The 15,088-nt window shown below is 39.4% G+C and overlaps 1 protein-coding gene across 1 annotated transcript in view; it reads left to right on the top strand.

The window, feature by feature from the left end:
- myo3a (myosin IIIA) overlaps window positions 1-15,088 on the top strand; it is a 243,667-nt gene that overhangs the window by 61,990 nt on the left and 166,589 nt on the right. Inside the window, exons 7-12 of the mRNA XM_059971447.1 lie at window positions 854-970; window positions 10,852-10,956; window positions 11,077-11,160; window positions 12,831-13,033; window positions 13,886-13,984; window positions 14,949-15,060. Of these exons, the coding sequence (XP_059827430.1) occupies window positions 854-970; window positions 10,852-10,956; window positions 11,077-11,160; window positions 12,831-13,033; window positions 13,886-13,984; window positions 14,949-15,060 (720 nt within the window). The remainder of the gene's footprint in view (window positions 1-853; window positions 971-10,851; window positions 10,957-11,076; window positions 11,161-12,830; window positions 13,034-13,885; window positions 13,985-14,948; window positions 15,061-15,088) is intronic.

The raw sequence follows: 15,088 nt of genomic DNA, 5'->3' as shown, positions 1-15,088 counted from the left end.
CATGTAAAGTCAAAGGTCAAAGTTGAATTTACTGTCACAGGCCTAAGTACACGCTGGGTGCTGGCTGGTGGTGTGGTGGCATCCGCACCAGACTTCGAAGTGAGTGGTCGCGGGTTCGACTCCAGCTGGCTCCTTGCATGCTTTCCATCCGTGCTGCGTTGAGCATCGAGCTAGCAACTCAGCCTCATAGAAGGCAGACACATGCTAAAGAAATGGCAAGACTACCACCTGATACATCACAAAGCATGGAGAGGAACAACAAGAACTATGTGTACACGAAGCTGCAATGAAAATCTTATTTGCAGCAGTATCTTAGGCACATATCATCATACGAAGAGCATTCATTAAAAAAAAATGAGAGATTTAAAATATTGCCAGTACTGCTTGTGGGGCAAAAGAGCCACTTTTGGCTCAAAGTATACCAGTTTTCTTATCCACTGAACTGGCCGCTCCTGCACAATCACCAGAAACTTGCATGAACAAGCTCTCCATCCCACACCTTACCTATATCCAATCTATTTCCAACTCCCCTTGTGTAACTGTCCCATATTGCTTATGCTACCAACCATTCACTCACACCTACTCTCTTGCAAAACCCAGCTAGCATCAGGAAAGTCAGATACTCCTGGATCACAGGTTCCCTTGGAATAGTTTTTGATGAGCTGGTTAATTAGTTTCCCTTGGAATAGCCTTTGACGAGCTGGTTAATTAGCTTGTTTCCTGAAGAGGGAACCAGACATGTTCTTCATCCATCCAACAGTTTATAAATTCAGCCACAGTAAATATCAATGCTTTAACATTATTCATATACTTTATGTAATTATGCACTATTTTACTTGTTGTCTCTTGCCAGAGTACAGTCACCGAACAATTACAAACGCGGTACAGCAAGGAGCAGATATATACTTACGTTGGAGACATCCTTATCGCTGTTAATCCCTTCCAAACACTGGATATCTATTCCTCAGAGGTTAGCTACTAATCATAGTAACTATTCAGCCTATCAATTCTCTGTGACTGTAATGCAGAACTAAACCAAATATTTTACTTTTCACAATAATATAATATGATAATATTTTCCAGAAAGCTATCTATTTAATGGCAAAACTGTTTTTGTTAGACTCTTAAATGAAATTGAACTATTTATATACTTTGGAGATTACTTTTTTTTACATTTTGGTTCTGTTGAGAAGCTGTGAACCTCTTGATAAAAGCAGATGGTATCTTCCCCCCTCGATAAGTATAGCAGAAAAAGAACATTATATCTACATTCCATTTCAAAGGCTTCAAACATTCAATTGAAGGTAATGATTCACGGAGTATGACATCAGCACAATTTATTGGTTTGCCTTACGTCAATAGAAAATCATTATCATACCCTAGATGAAAGAAGCATATATGCACTTTTCTTCAAATTTTCATTATTCGTAACTTACACATTCCCCTCATTAGCATTGCAAATGGCAGGCAAATAGTGTGTTTAAATTTGCTTTCAAATTGACTTCACTGGGTTTTTATTTAAAACATATTTCGTTTGAAGCTAATACAGACACAAGTTCCCTCAGATGTTGAGGTACCAAGTCAGCTTGGCCTGTATCCTCTAGAGATCTTCAGGAGGATTCAAAATGAAGCTTTGACAGGGTGGGCTCAGGGAGATTGTACCCTCCAGTCAACATTGAGAGATCCATTATTCTCAAATTAAAGATTAGTCTATTTGAGAACTAAATAGGGTGTTTTTTTTATTCAGAGAGTGGAACTATTTTGGAATTCTCTTCAATTTTCCTTTTTCTTACTGAAATATTTGACTTGATTCCTAAAATCAAGTGGAATAGCAAGGGCATATAGTTATGGGTTTGGGGTGAAATCATAATTAAACATAAGGTACGGGTTTGAAGAAAACAAGGATAACTCATCTCCTTCTACCTTGGGCCACAAACTTATCAATCACCCCAGATGAGTTATTAACTTCAAACTTTCTGCATAATCACTCAGAGTTGACCTGCATGTGCATGTAGCGAGAGCTGTATAACTCATCGCCTTCTACTTTAGGCCACCAACTTATCAATCAGCCCTGCTGTGGACACTTTCTGGAGGTCCAAGATCCATAGGCTCCACGACTGCTGGACTAAGTGTATAAATGTCGGAGAGGACTATGTTGAAAAGTAAATGTGCTAGGTTTTCTAAAATTGACTCCTTCTACCATAGGCCATGAACTTATCAATCACTCCTCGTACACCAAGGAAACAGGCTCTTCTGGCCCAACAAACTCGTGCCGCTCAATTACACTCAGGTGACCAATTAGGATTGGTCTTTAGGATGTGGAAGAAAACTGGAGCATCTGGAGGAAACCAATGCTACAAAGTACAGAGAGAATGTAGAAACTCCTTACAGACAGCAGTAGAATTGAACATGGGTCGCTGGCTCTACAAGAGCTTTACACTAACTGCTACACTACCGTGCTGCCTCTTCTAGCTATAAAAGGTCCATCTTCTCTGACACTAGTTCAGGCATGCAGGTCTGCGAATCATTAAGTGATGGCAGTCAGTAATTAACTGTTTGCCCAATGATCCCATCCTCGGCATGAGAGCCTACTGTCTTCAGCAACTGCAAACTGCATCCATCAAGGGCAGGCTAAGTTAATGACTAACCTATTACAAGAGCAAATTGAACACAATGAAGCATAGACAAAACTGATTATTCTTATTACCCAGTTCCATCATTGCCACAGACAGCTGTGGAGACCAACTCATTGGATATACTTAAAATGGAGTTTGATAGGTTCTTGATTAGTCTGGGTGTCAAAGGGTACATGGAGAAGGCAGGAAAATGGGACTTAGAGGGATAATAAATCCAACCATGATGGAATGGTGCAGGATTCGATGGGCTGAATAACATAATTCTGCTTTTATGTATTATGATTATTAAAGCATGCATGGAATGGGTAAAAGATTAAGCAGTAGCACCGGGTTCAAGAGCATACGTAAGAACATAAGGCATGGATGTCAAGTCAGTACAATTTTAATAGAAAACTAGAGGTAATTTCTAAAGTAAGTACATGTTCAGCACAACATTGTGGGCCGAAGGGCTTGTATTGTGCTGTAGATTTTCTATGTTTCTAACTGCACATGAAATTTATTTCAGTGTTCAACAAACTTTTTACTGAATACCATTTTCAGGAACTATTCATACATCACTTGTTTCCTTTCATGGCCTGAGTTCTATCAATCTCTGTACTGAATTAACATACAAACTGATCCTCCGTAACCTGCCAAGGTAGACAATCCCTCACTTCAGTCCTAAATGGCCCTTTATTCTGAAACTGTACCCATTCCTAGATTCCTCTTTCAAGAGAAACATCTAGCATGTCTAGCTCTTTATGTAGGAGTCAAAGAAATCTTTTCTCACTCTTTCCAGACAATCAGGTCTTAATCTACTCACTCTCTTCTCATACAACAAAATGCTGTCTCTAGAAGCAATACAAGTAAGTATTTGATGTACTGCCTCTGTAGCAAATACATCTTAGTTATGTAAAGAGACCAAATTGCACTCAATAGTCCAATTGTGGCATTTTCAGGCCCTAAATAATTCAAATAAGGTTCCTTTATGGGTGTTACCATATCCTCTGATAATAAAGGTTAACATACTAGTTTTCCTTCCAACAGCTACACCTGCATATTAGCCTTCATTGACTTGAACGCAAGCACAGCTAAGTGTCCTTGAACATTGTCCTCTCTTACACCATTTAATATTCTTTTTTGTCGTCTACACTGAAGTAGATGACCCAACATTTTTCCACATTTATTCCATCTGACATGCTCTTGACAGTTCACTCTGCTTGTCTATATCTTTTTGAAGTTATTTTTCATTTTCCTCCATGCTCACAATCCCGTTTTGTATTAACTCCATATGCCACCATTTAGCCCATAGCTTTCGATGCTGAGACATTCCAAGTGCTTGTCTAGACCGTTCTCAAATTCTGTTATCATCTCTCCTCCCATCACTCTTTCCAGTGGGCATTCCAGTTATCCACCAAAAAATGCCCCCCTCAGAACCCCACTAAATAACTTCCTCTTAACCTGATTTGGTGTCCTCTGGTTTTGTTCACTTCTGATATGGGGAAGTGTTTCCTACACTCAATCTTACCTTTAATCCGCATAATTTTTTATTCCTTAATCTCCTCTTAATCTCCTCCACTCACTGAAAACAGACCTAGCCTCTCTGGTGTCTTCTCAAAACTTAAAAATTCATTCCAGACAATGTTAAGTTGAATTCTCCCTGTGCCCCCTCCAGCACTAACAAATCTTTCCTATAGTGTGGTGATCAGAAATGCATGCAGTACTCCAGATGGGGTATGACAAAAGGTTTATAAAGTTGAACCTCCTTGCATTTAATGCTTTGACTATTGAAGTCCTACAGACTTTCTTAACCACACTGCCACCTTCAAAGATCCATGGACTCGCATACCAAGGTCCCTTTTTTCCTCAGTATTCCCTAGGACATTGTCATTCGTGATATATGTTCTAACCTCTACTACTTTCAAATTCCATCACCTCTCAGCTTCTACTATTTCTCATCCCTTTTTATCAATATCACTCTGTAACAAACATTGTCAACAACTCCACCAATCTCCTTGTCATCTTCAAACTTATTGATCATTCCTTCTACATCCACATCCAAATCATATGTTAAAAACTGTAAGAATCGCAGCACCAGTCCCCATGGGACACCACTAGTCACAGGCATCCAATCACAAAAATGACCCACACGGGGTTTCCCAACCTGGGGTCTACTGATCCCTCAGTTAACGGGAGGGATCCATGGCATGAAAAAGGTTGGGAACCCCTGCTCTAACATCACTTCCTGTGTCCTATTGCCATGCCGATTCTGGATCTAGTTTGCCAACTTGACTTGAATCCCATGAGCCCTAACCTTTTGAACCAATCTCCTATGTGGGATCTTGTTGAAAACCTTACTGAAATCCATGGGCACCACATCTACTGCACTGCCCTCTTCAAAGCACTTGCTTACCCCCTCAAAAAATTCAGTCAAGTTTGTCCCTGCCTTTCTAAGTGATTCCTGTCCCTCAGAACCTTTTTTCTCTATAAATGATCTGCACACAGGTGTGTAATTGCTAAGGTTTTGTTTGTTACCCTTTTTGAAAAGGAAGCCACACATGGTGTCCTCTGGTGATTTACCTCACTTATCATCAGCAAAAATTTAAACATCTCACCTAGAGCTACAGCAATCTCTTCCCTTGCCTCCCATAAATCTTATCCAGTCTTGTGGATTTATCAACCTTTAGGCTGGCTAAGACATTGAGTACCTCTTCATTATTTGTGAATACTTGTAATAGAATTTCATCTTTCACCTAGCTGAGTTCTCCAATGACAAACTTTAATTCTTTTGTGAATACTGTATTATATATTAATTTAGGATGTCACTTTTACCTTTAAGTTCCCCACATAGATTGTGTGCATAATATGTTGGCGCCAGAATGTGTGGACACTATGGGCCAGCCCCTGCAAATGACACATTTCACTGTACACTTCAAGCTCAAATTCAGTTCATTGTCATTCAATTTTTTACCAACAAATGAAGCAACGTTCCTCCAGACCAAAGTACACAGCATAATTCATATAACTCAACACATATAACCCAGAAAGTAACATTACCACCAGCAGGTTCACTAAAAATAAGGTGCATTTATAACATGAGCTAAAATGCCTGATATGACCTGGGCAGTGGCAGGGACTTCAGTAGTACACATGATAAATTAACTTAATCTTGAACGTTCAATCTTCAGATAGTCCTTGTTGTCCATAATGATCCTTCCACATACCCCAGTTATACTTTTGCCTTTAGTATAGTTACGAAATGCCACTAGGTAAATCTTAACCACGTCTGCCTGGAATATTTCATAATCCCCCTCTCTTTCTTCTTAATTTTTAATATTACATTACATTCACACATGAAAACTGATGCAGTGAAGATTCAAACCTTCTTACAATTTATCCAGCTAAGCAAGCATCACCGGCAATGCGGAGAGATGCTGAATGGTCCATTGTGAAGGATTCCCAAGGAAAATAATCTGTGAAGAATCAGAACTTTTTTCAAAAAGACAGCTTAGGGCACAGTCTCTCTTGTCTAAACTTCCAGTCTGAGGCTTTCTCATCTGCAAAGCTCAACTGCGGGGTTATACTGACTACAACATGATGAGAAAACTGGAACTTTCTTGCTTGTTTTTCTGCATCAAGTTAGTGGAGCTATCCTGTTTGCCTCTATGGCAATTCCACATCACGTCCAACTGTGTAAATGCTTGCAAAGATGCCACTGCCGCCTTGCTGTAAGGTCAGCTGTACCTGAGTGGGAAATTTATGAACCTGTTCCTTTTGCAGTCTGTATTTCTCAATGGCTGAGTGAAGTTGGAAGTGGAGAGTTGATCAATATCACAGTTATGCTCTTTTTGGTACCTGAAAAGATGTGGCAAAGGACCTATGATTATAGTAATTACCAGATCAAGGGACATGAACATTAACATCTCTATAACAAACTCAACCCTTCTACAGCATGGAACCAGCATTTGGGGAAGCACCTAGACTATCAGAAACATCAAATGTTTAATCCACTTCATAGATCCTGCCTGACTTGATGAGTTCCTCCAGAATTTTGTATGTGTTGCTCAAGATTTCCAGCATCTACAGAAAATTATGTGTTTATATGACCTGGATTATCTGAATAGTCAAGTTTCAGCTCAGCCCTATATCTGCCAAAACTTGTGATAGGAATGAGTCATCACCCGTTGTGTTTACACCTCTCATGTCTCTTTTATAAAAGCAAAATTGTGCAGATTCTGAAAATCCAAAATTAAAATAGCAAGGATGGAAACATGAAACAGGTTTGCTGGCAGTGTGGAACATCCTCTAGCTCAGACAGAAGTACAATTTCTCCATAGAAACAAAAATAATTTTTGAAATAGTTCTCAACTCTTGAATTCTTTGACAAACAGTCATGATTCAAAAAAAGTAGTATCCTGTTGCCCAAAACATCCACTTCAGTTTCTGGATGCAGAAACACCACGGGGATTGATTTAGCTAGGGTGCATCCAAACTTAAAGGTTAGGCTCACTTCCATCATGTTTGTAACACTAATATAAAGGATGGCCAAGACCTGAATTGCACCAAATACATTTTTTTCCTGTTGAAAATGGAAAGAAAGGGGGCCTCTCTGAGTGTCACAGTGATTCAATGGTTAGCATTGTTTTCTTACAGGTTTCATCCTGATTTTGTGTGCAGCTTGCATGTTCTTCAAATAAGACAATAAGAGATTAGTCCGCTCTGTTATTCCATCATGGCTGATTTATTAACCCTCTCAACCCTATTCTCCTGTCTTCATCCCAAAGTCTCTGAGCCTTTACTAATCAAGAGCCTATCAACTTCCTCTTTAAATATAAAACCATAAGACATGGGAGCCAAATTCAGCCTTTTGACACATCAAAAGAACAAACTTCATGACAAATGTGAGTGATGGGTTTGCTTTACATAGTTTCCTCCCTCATCCCAAAGACATGCTGGTTCATGGGTTGACTGACCATGTAACTTTCTCCCTCTGTTGGTCAGTGACAGGAGAATAATGTGGTTGAAATTGAGTTGGTGAAGTTAACGGTGAGGTGAGATGTGAATTGTAGAATGTAGATGTGTGTTTGATGGTCAATGTAGATATGGTAACTAAAGAGCCTGTTTCTGGGCTGTAAAACCATGACCAAAAACATTCCTAGATCACAAGACCAAGATCCCAAACTCCATCAATCTCCAGTTGGTCAGTAATCTTACAAAGTTTTACACGTAGAGAACATGACAACAAAAATTTACAGGGCATATATTGCTGCTTTCATAAAGTGTGATCATTTTAGGGATTAACTTCTAGCATCCTATAGCATTAAATAGAATATGTTGGTATTAATTTATTTGTGGATGATCTTATTCAAAATGTTTGGGGCTTGATAAGAGCCATCCTGCAAGGTTGGTTCCTTTGGTTGGAGAAGCTAGAACAAGAAGGTATAATTTAAGGAAAGGGGGTTCGATGCTTGAAGCAGAGGTCAGATAGAGTATACATTCAAACCATGGGGAATTCATTGAAATTCTCCACACCAAATGAGTAGGTCTGTTATTGAATACATTCAAAACTGAAATTGACTGAGTTTTGTGTTCACAGAGAATATGGGGTTTGGCACCACAGTAACATAGCAGATAGTGCAAACTATTACAGTTCAATTCTAGCACTGTTCTATAAGATACTTTACATCCTCTCCGTGGAATGCATGGGTCTTCTCCAAGCATTTTGGTTCCAATGATATACCAGTGAATTGGTCATTATAAATTTCCCTGTAATGAAATTCAGGTTAATTGAGGTTGTGGGGGTTGCTGGGGAGGCATGGCTCAGAGAGCTGGAGGGACCTTCTCTGCACTGTATCACTAAATAAAAGTAAAATAATATAAGAAGTATGAAGGGCATTTCATTCTAATGCTTCTTTCATTATAGTGTTGCGTTCAGAAAAATATGCTTTAGAACGTCAGCGGGAAGTAATGTTCATATTATCAGAAGCACTGATAGTCTACATTGGGCCTGGCAGTAATGGAACTACAAGACAAGTGGGCAATTGTGAATCCCCTTCTGATGAAGCTTGATGTGAGACCTCAACAATGTTGGATTTCCTTAATCCATCAGTCTCTTTCATCTTCTTTGTTTACTTGTTGATTTTCATCACACCAAGCACCTGCCCTGTCTCAGAAGGGTGTATTAGAAGCAGCGTCAGGATTATCTCAAATGAGGGGCCGCCCCACAAAGGTTGCGGTAAAAGCACACTTGCACAAAACAATGGAAGCAGAATGCATTAGAAATCATTCCATCTCTGGTGCTGAATACTTTCAGGATGGAAATAACCATGACTCCACCTAAGCTGTTCCAGTTTGTTATAATGCTGGCATATTCTCAAGTTGTAGAAAATTGCCTAGGACTGCCCTATTTAGAAAACAACAGGATAGGAATGAATATTAATTTCTCTACCATCTGGTATTTTCTCCTCCCCACCCCTTTTTTTCTTTTTTCATTCCCTATTCTGGCTCCCTTCTTACCCCTTCCCTTCTCCTCACCTCCCTCTAGTACCTTTCCTTTTCTTAACCCGGTTCCTATCAGTTTCCTTATTCTTTAGCCCTTCACCTTTTTCACCTATCAGCTCCAAGCTTCCCCATTCATTCATCAGTCCCCCACCCACCTACCTTCCATCTCACCTGGCTTCACCTTCCTCTCCTCCTTCTGGCTTCTTCCCCCTTCCTTTCCAGTCCAGATGAAGGGTCTTGGCCAGAAACATTGACTGTTAACCCCTCTCCTTAGATCTGCTGAGTTCCTCCTGCATTTTGAGTGTGATACTCAGGACAAGTATAATCCAGATGACTTATCATCCATTTTACTCCCAATTATGATCTAAGTGGTAGAAAATGTTATCATGGAGTAGCATTAACTCACCAGCACCCTGCTGATTTTGGACATTGAACAATCATTTTAATGATGCAAAAATTAACAAAAGAATTGCAGAGGGTGCCATCTTTTTGAGGCACTGCATTTTGAAGATGTCCTTGATGCTGGAGTAGATATCACCCATTATGGAGCTGGCCAAGTTTGTAACATTCTGCAGCTTTTTCTGATCCTGGGCAGTGACCCCTCCATACCAGACAGTGAGTGGTCTCGACATACCAAGTTTCCTATTGAAATGTAGCTGCTGTTGTGCCTTCTTTATAATTGTACCATTATGTTGGGCTCAGGATAGATCCTCAGAGAGGTTGACACTCAGGAACTTGAAATTGCTCACCCTTTCCGCTACTGATCCCTAGGTGAGGACTGGTGCATGTTCCCTCAAATTCCCTTCCTGGAGTCCATAATCAGTTCCTTGGTCTTACTGACAATGAGTGTAAGGTTGTTGTTGCAACACCACTCAACCAGCTGATCTACCCCACTCCTGTACGCCTCCTCATCACTATCTGAAATTCTGCCAACAATAGTCCTGTTATTGGCAACTTTATAGATGGGGCTTGAGCTGTGCCCAGCCACACAGCAGTGGGCTGAGCATGATCCTTGAGCAACACCAGAGTTGAGTGACAGTGAGGAGATGTCATTTCCAATCCGCATAGAATGTGGTCAAGGATCCATTTGCAGAGGGAGGTACAGTGGCTCAGGCTTGAGAGCTTGTTGATTAGAACCGAGGGTGCTGAGCACTGAGCTGTAATCAATAAACAGCACCCTGACTTACTTTTGACCAGGTGATTCAAGGTCGGTTGGAGAGCCAGTGAGAGCGCATCTGCTGTAGACCGATTGTGGTGATAGGCAAATTGCAGCGGGTCCAGGTCCTTGCTTAGGCAGGAGTTCATTCTAGCTATAATCACCTCTCAAAGTACTTCATCACAGTAGATACGAGTGCAGACATTTTGTAGTGGTGTTGGAATATATGTGTGTGTTTTGTTTTAGTGGAAATGAAAATATTGTAATAATTTCATTAATTGAGAACAAACACTAGTTGCATTTGGAATTCGTATTCAAGAGGAAGCCAAATAAATACATGAAAGAGAAAAACAAGGATATTTCAATGTGAATAACCGGTGGGATAATGTCATGATAGACCGATGGGGAAGAGTGGCCTGCACCTGTACTGTTTATTTTAATGAATAAAGAGATTTGTGTTTGCATCAAATCCTTAATTAGTAACTAATAATAATCATCTGTTCACTTGATTCCATTTCCAGTATCATCCAGGAAAACTGGTACTGACAGTGTTACTCTTTTCTATTTTGTTGTTAACAGCATTCCAAGCTGTATGCTGGAGCAAAGCGGATAGCCAATCCACCCCACATCTTTGCCGTGGCAGACATTGCCTACCAGGCTATGATCACTTACAACTCAGATCAGGTATCTGTAATTCCACAACAAATACATCTTGTGCAATTTTATGTTTTCTGTTCTCTTCATGCCATTTGTGATGTGGGTATCTCTCTACAGCAACTAATGTGTCTTCCTTATCTGTCTCAGTGCATTGTGATCAGTGGAGAGAGTGGTGCAGGAAAGACCGAAAGTACCCACTTTTTAGTAGAGCAACTCACTGTCCTTGGAAAGGTACCGTATTCTTCAGATAAATCACTGCTTGCATGAGGGGTGAAAGGGTGAGATTTTAACCTAACCTAACTATCAGCAAAGCTATCAGATTCAGCGCATCAGTGGAGAGCAATAAAGGGCATTTGCAAATCTGGCAAAGCACCCTATCTATGGTATTCCTGCCCAATTAGTTTACAAAGAGTCAAACCCTCTTCTACATTGAAATCCATTCACTATATTGTATAAATTAATACTGGTATAAAGGAGAAGCAATGTATTTGACATAGACAATGTAAGCACACAGCAAATAAGCGGTTGTGCATTAGATTTCAGCTGAAATTTGATTCCATTTCAAATGTTGAGTAACACATGATTACAGAACTGGAATATAATAGGCAGCTTCTGTGATGCAAACAAATACATTCATGTTCATTCCTGTTACACGGGATACTGGATTCTAATTTGCAGAATTGTAATATATTTTTCATTCTAATCATGCTAAATTGCTGATCTAAGGATATTGATGAATCAACATGTGACATTCAGTCCTGGTAAACAAAGTATTGCTTAGAACTAATTATGGTTTTAGATGCAACTATAACCTTAAATGTCAACCTGCAACATTTCTAACAGGATTTTCTGATGGTTACATCAAAGTTATGATCACAGCACCAATCTTAGAAACAGTATTAATGACTTAATACCAGATACAGCTTCTCGTCCAACTTTGCAACAATCCTTCGTTTTTGTAATCCTTTGTTGCTTTCTTATCATCTTTAAACCATTGGCTGGGAAACCACTGGGAATGAATTTCTGGGCAATGGGGTGAGGTGGCTAGCTGATTGTCTATGGTACTGGAAAACCCTTAATGTGGAAGGTTAAAGTTCACTGCATTCTACCACAAGGTTTTCCATGCATGTTAACAATTTAAACACAATGTGTAGAGAACAGCTATTAACTCTTAATGTCCCATTTAATAATTTTTTCAAAATATATCAACTTTTTGCAAGAAACTAATGAATGAAAAGTACTTCCTCCTTGGTCTTTTTCCTGTTTATATTTTCCCTTCTGAAGCCAGCTGATCCTTTTTAAAGTGTGTTTCCACAGGTGCTTATAAATATCCTGCACTTTGCGTAACTGAGCAAGTCATTTTCATAAACATAGATGATCAAAGACACAGAAATATATATAAAATAACATGGGACAAAACTCAAACTGACTCATACTGATTTTTCATATAGTCATGAAATGAAAATCAAGATAAGTAGAAATTCTAACATGATAATCCTTTTACTCTATCTGAGATTTCTTAACTTGATAAATTCAACAGCAAAACCTTTCCTTACCTCAGCATTGTATTAAGAAATGCAATTAAGGCTTAGTAAATCTTATATGGTATGTTTTCATTATTATTACAGCTTTATGAAGCTCCTACCATTTCTTTCCCTGTTCCGGAGACCAATGCTACTTCAGTGTTGTGTTGCTGCTATTGAAAAGAAGCAACTTTAGTGACAGCTGTAGGGACATCCATTTCTACTCTCTGTTATTTGAAGGGGAATAATTCAAGTTGGGCTATCAACACATGGGAAAAATTAAATAAGGAAAGGTTCAAAAATAAGCTGAGGAAAATACTTTTATTCAATCTGTTGCTAAGAGTTTTTGCAGTAATTAATTTACAGAATATCTTACAGACCAATAACAGGATGCTACAGGAGAAGATTCTTCAGGTGAATAACCTGCTTGAAGCGTTTGGAAATGCCTGCACAGTAATCAACAACAACTCCAGTAGGTTTGGCAAGTATTTGGAAATGAGGTTCACCAGTGGAGGGACAGTCATGGGAGCTCAGATCTCAGAGTACCTGCTTGAAAAATCAAGAGTCATCCACCAAGCCCCGTGAGTATTGAAATAAACCTTTGCTAATGTTTTTCATAAGCTTTCAGCATCTCAGTTAAATGTGCTTCAAACAACATCATTCTCCAAGTGATTAAGGTCTGTACACAGTTAATAGGAAAAGTTGTGATTGTTCTCTTCGGGGCAAAGGAGGCTGAACAGAGTTGTGATAAGCATGTTCACAATTGTAAGATCTCTAGGCAGAGTACATAGAAGGGAACAGCTTGCTGTAGAGAACCAAATGACACAGTCTTCGGGCAATTAGCAAAAGAGCCAAAAGTAAAAACTTCATACCTGGTGGACAGGTTGCTCCTGGAGGGGAATGGCAAAGTATGGTAGAGGAGCTTTCAATTGTGCCCTCAACAGAATTGAATCATTACTCATGAGAAAAAAAATACTGGGCCACGGGGAAAGGGTACCCATTGGGACAACTTGGGGTGCTCAAAAGGCCGAATAGCCTCCTGTGCTTTTTACCATTCTATGATTCTATAGCACCACACCAGACTGGAGCAACTCAGAGGGTTAAGCAGCATCTATGAAGTGAACTGGACAGTTATTGCTTTCTGTTAAGAGCTTTTGCCTGAGTTGAGAAAAGGGGGAGAGAAGAGGCGGAATATAAGCTGACAGATGATAAGTGGATCCAGGTGAGGGAATGATACGACATTGAGGGAGTGGAGAGAGTGGGAATGGTGTCAGAAACTGACAGGTAATTGTGGAAGTGAAAAATGACTGAAGATGATGGGATTTTATAGAAGAAAAAGGTAGAGCATGCAGTAAAGGAACGGTGAGGACAGCCAGTGGAAAAAGAGAAAATGGGATTTTATAATGTTATCTCATGTTTTAATTATCTTACAGGGGTGAGAAGAATTTCCATATTTTCTACTATCTCTATGCTGGTCTGGCACAGAAAGACAAACTTGCTCATTATAAATTATCCAAGGGACAACCTCCAAGGTAATTTTGTAAATTGAGACTCTAACATTAAGCTTTAAATGAAAAGATATTCTTATAACAGTGGTGTGATTTATTGTGATCTGATTACCTGACGAGTGGAAAATGCTCTGTGTGAAAACATTCCAGCAGCAAAGATAATGAGGCTTACTTTATTTGTGCTTGTTAGGTGACCTTATCTCTGGGTCACAGGTATGGACCATGCCTCTCTAAATCTTCCAATGTTTCTGTTTAATGTACCGTTGGACTGTATATGATTCTCCAAACAAGAAATAATCTATATTTGGAACATAAATTGAGATATCAGAACCATTTTTGTAGTGTTTTTACACCAATATATGTTTGTAACACTCACTTCACCTAGCAGCTTAATATAGGGGGTGATAACATAAGAAATCTTGTTTGGGTGGATGCTGCATGGTGTCCCCTGTTACAAATCAGTACCCCAAAATAACTAACAGTACACAATATGCAATTAAATGGTTAAGCTTTATAACTCTTACTTTGACTATATGGTTAGTAAAAAATGAAAATATAAAAAAATGGCCCAAATCTTATTAAACAGTCTGTGCACAAAGTTGGAGCTCACTCATAGATTGATCAGTCTCCATTGACCACCAGCAATTACTGCTGCCCTTCGGACCCTCGCTCCGAGTCCACTCCATCTGGCAGTCTACCAAATCTCTCCATTCGTGTCTTCTCTCTTCATCTCTCTCCCTCTCTCTAGCAAAAGCCTGTGAAAACAACTGCTTCCAGGTTCACAAGACAAGGCAGCAAAATCCTGATTGGCTATCATGCATCCACAGTCCTGTTATCTCCAGCCATAACCCAAACATTGCTGCTACAGAGAAACCGTTACATTAGCAGTGAAAACTTAAAGCGCATTACATGTTCAAAATGTTTACTCTTCGTTCTTTTTCTGAACTTGTATCAGTTTTGAACACTATGCCTTTTTGACATCTTTTAGATATCTGCAAGATGAGAAGATAACGATGGAAGAAATAGTAAACAACTTTTTCTACAAAAGCCAGTTTGAAGCTCTTGAACAGTGCTTCAAAGTTATTGGTTTCACCGTCGAGGTGAGAACGTATAATCCACCTTATACAC

Source organism: Hypanus sabinus, chromosome 6 (assembly GCF_030144855.1).
Source record: "Hypanus sabinus isolate sHypSab1 chromosome 6, sHypSab1.hap1, whole genome shotgun sequence".
NCBI lineage: Eukaryota > Metazoa > Chordata > Chondrichthyes > Myliobatiformes > Dasyatidae > Hypanus > Hypanus sabinus.
Note: the sequence above shows the minus strand (reverse complement) of the source record. Positions and strands in the feature narration are given on the sequence as shown.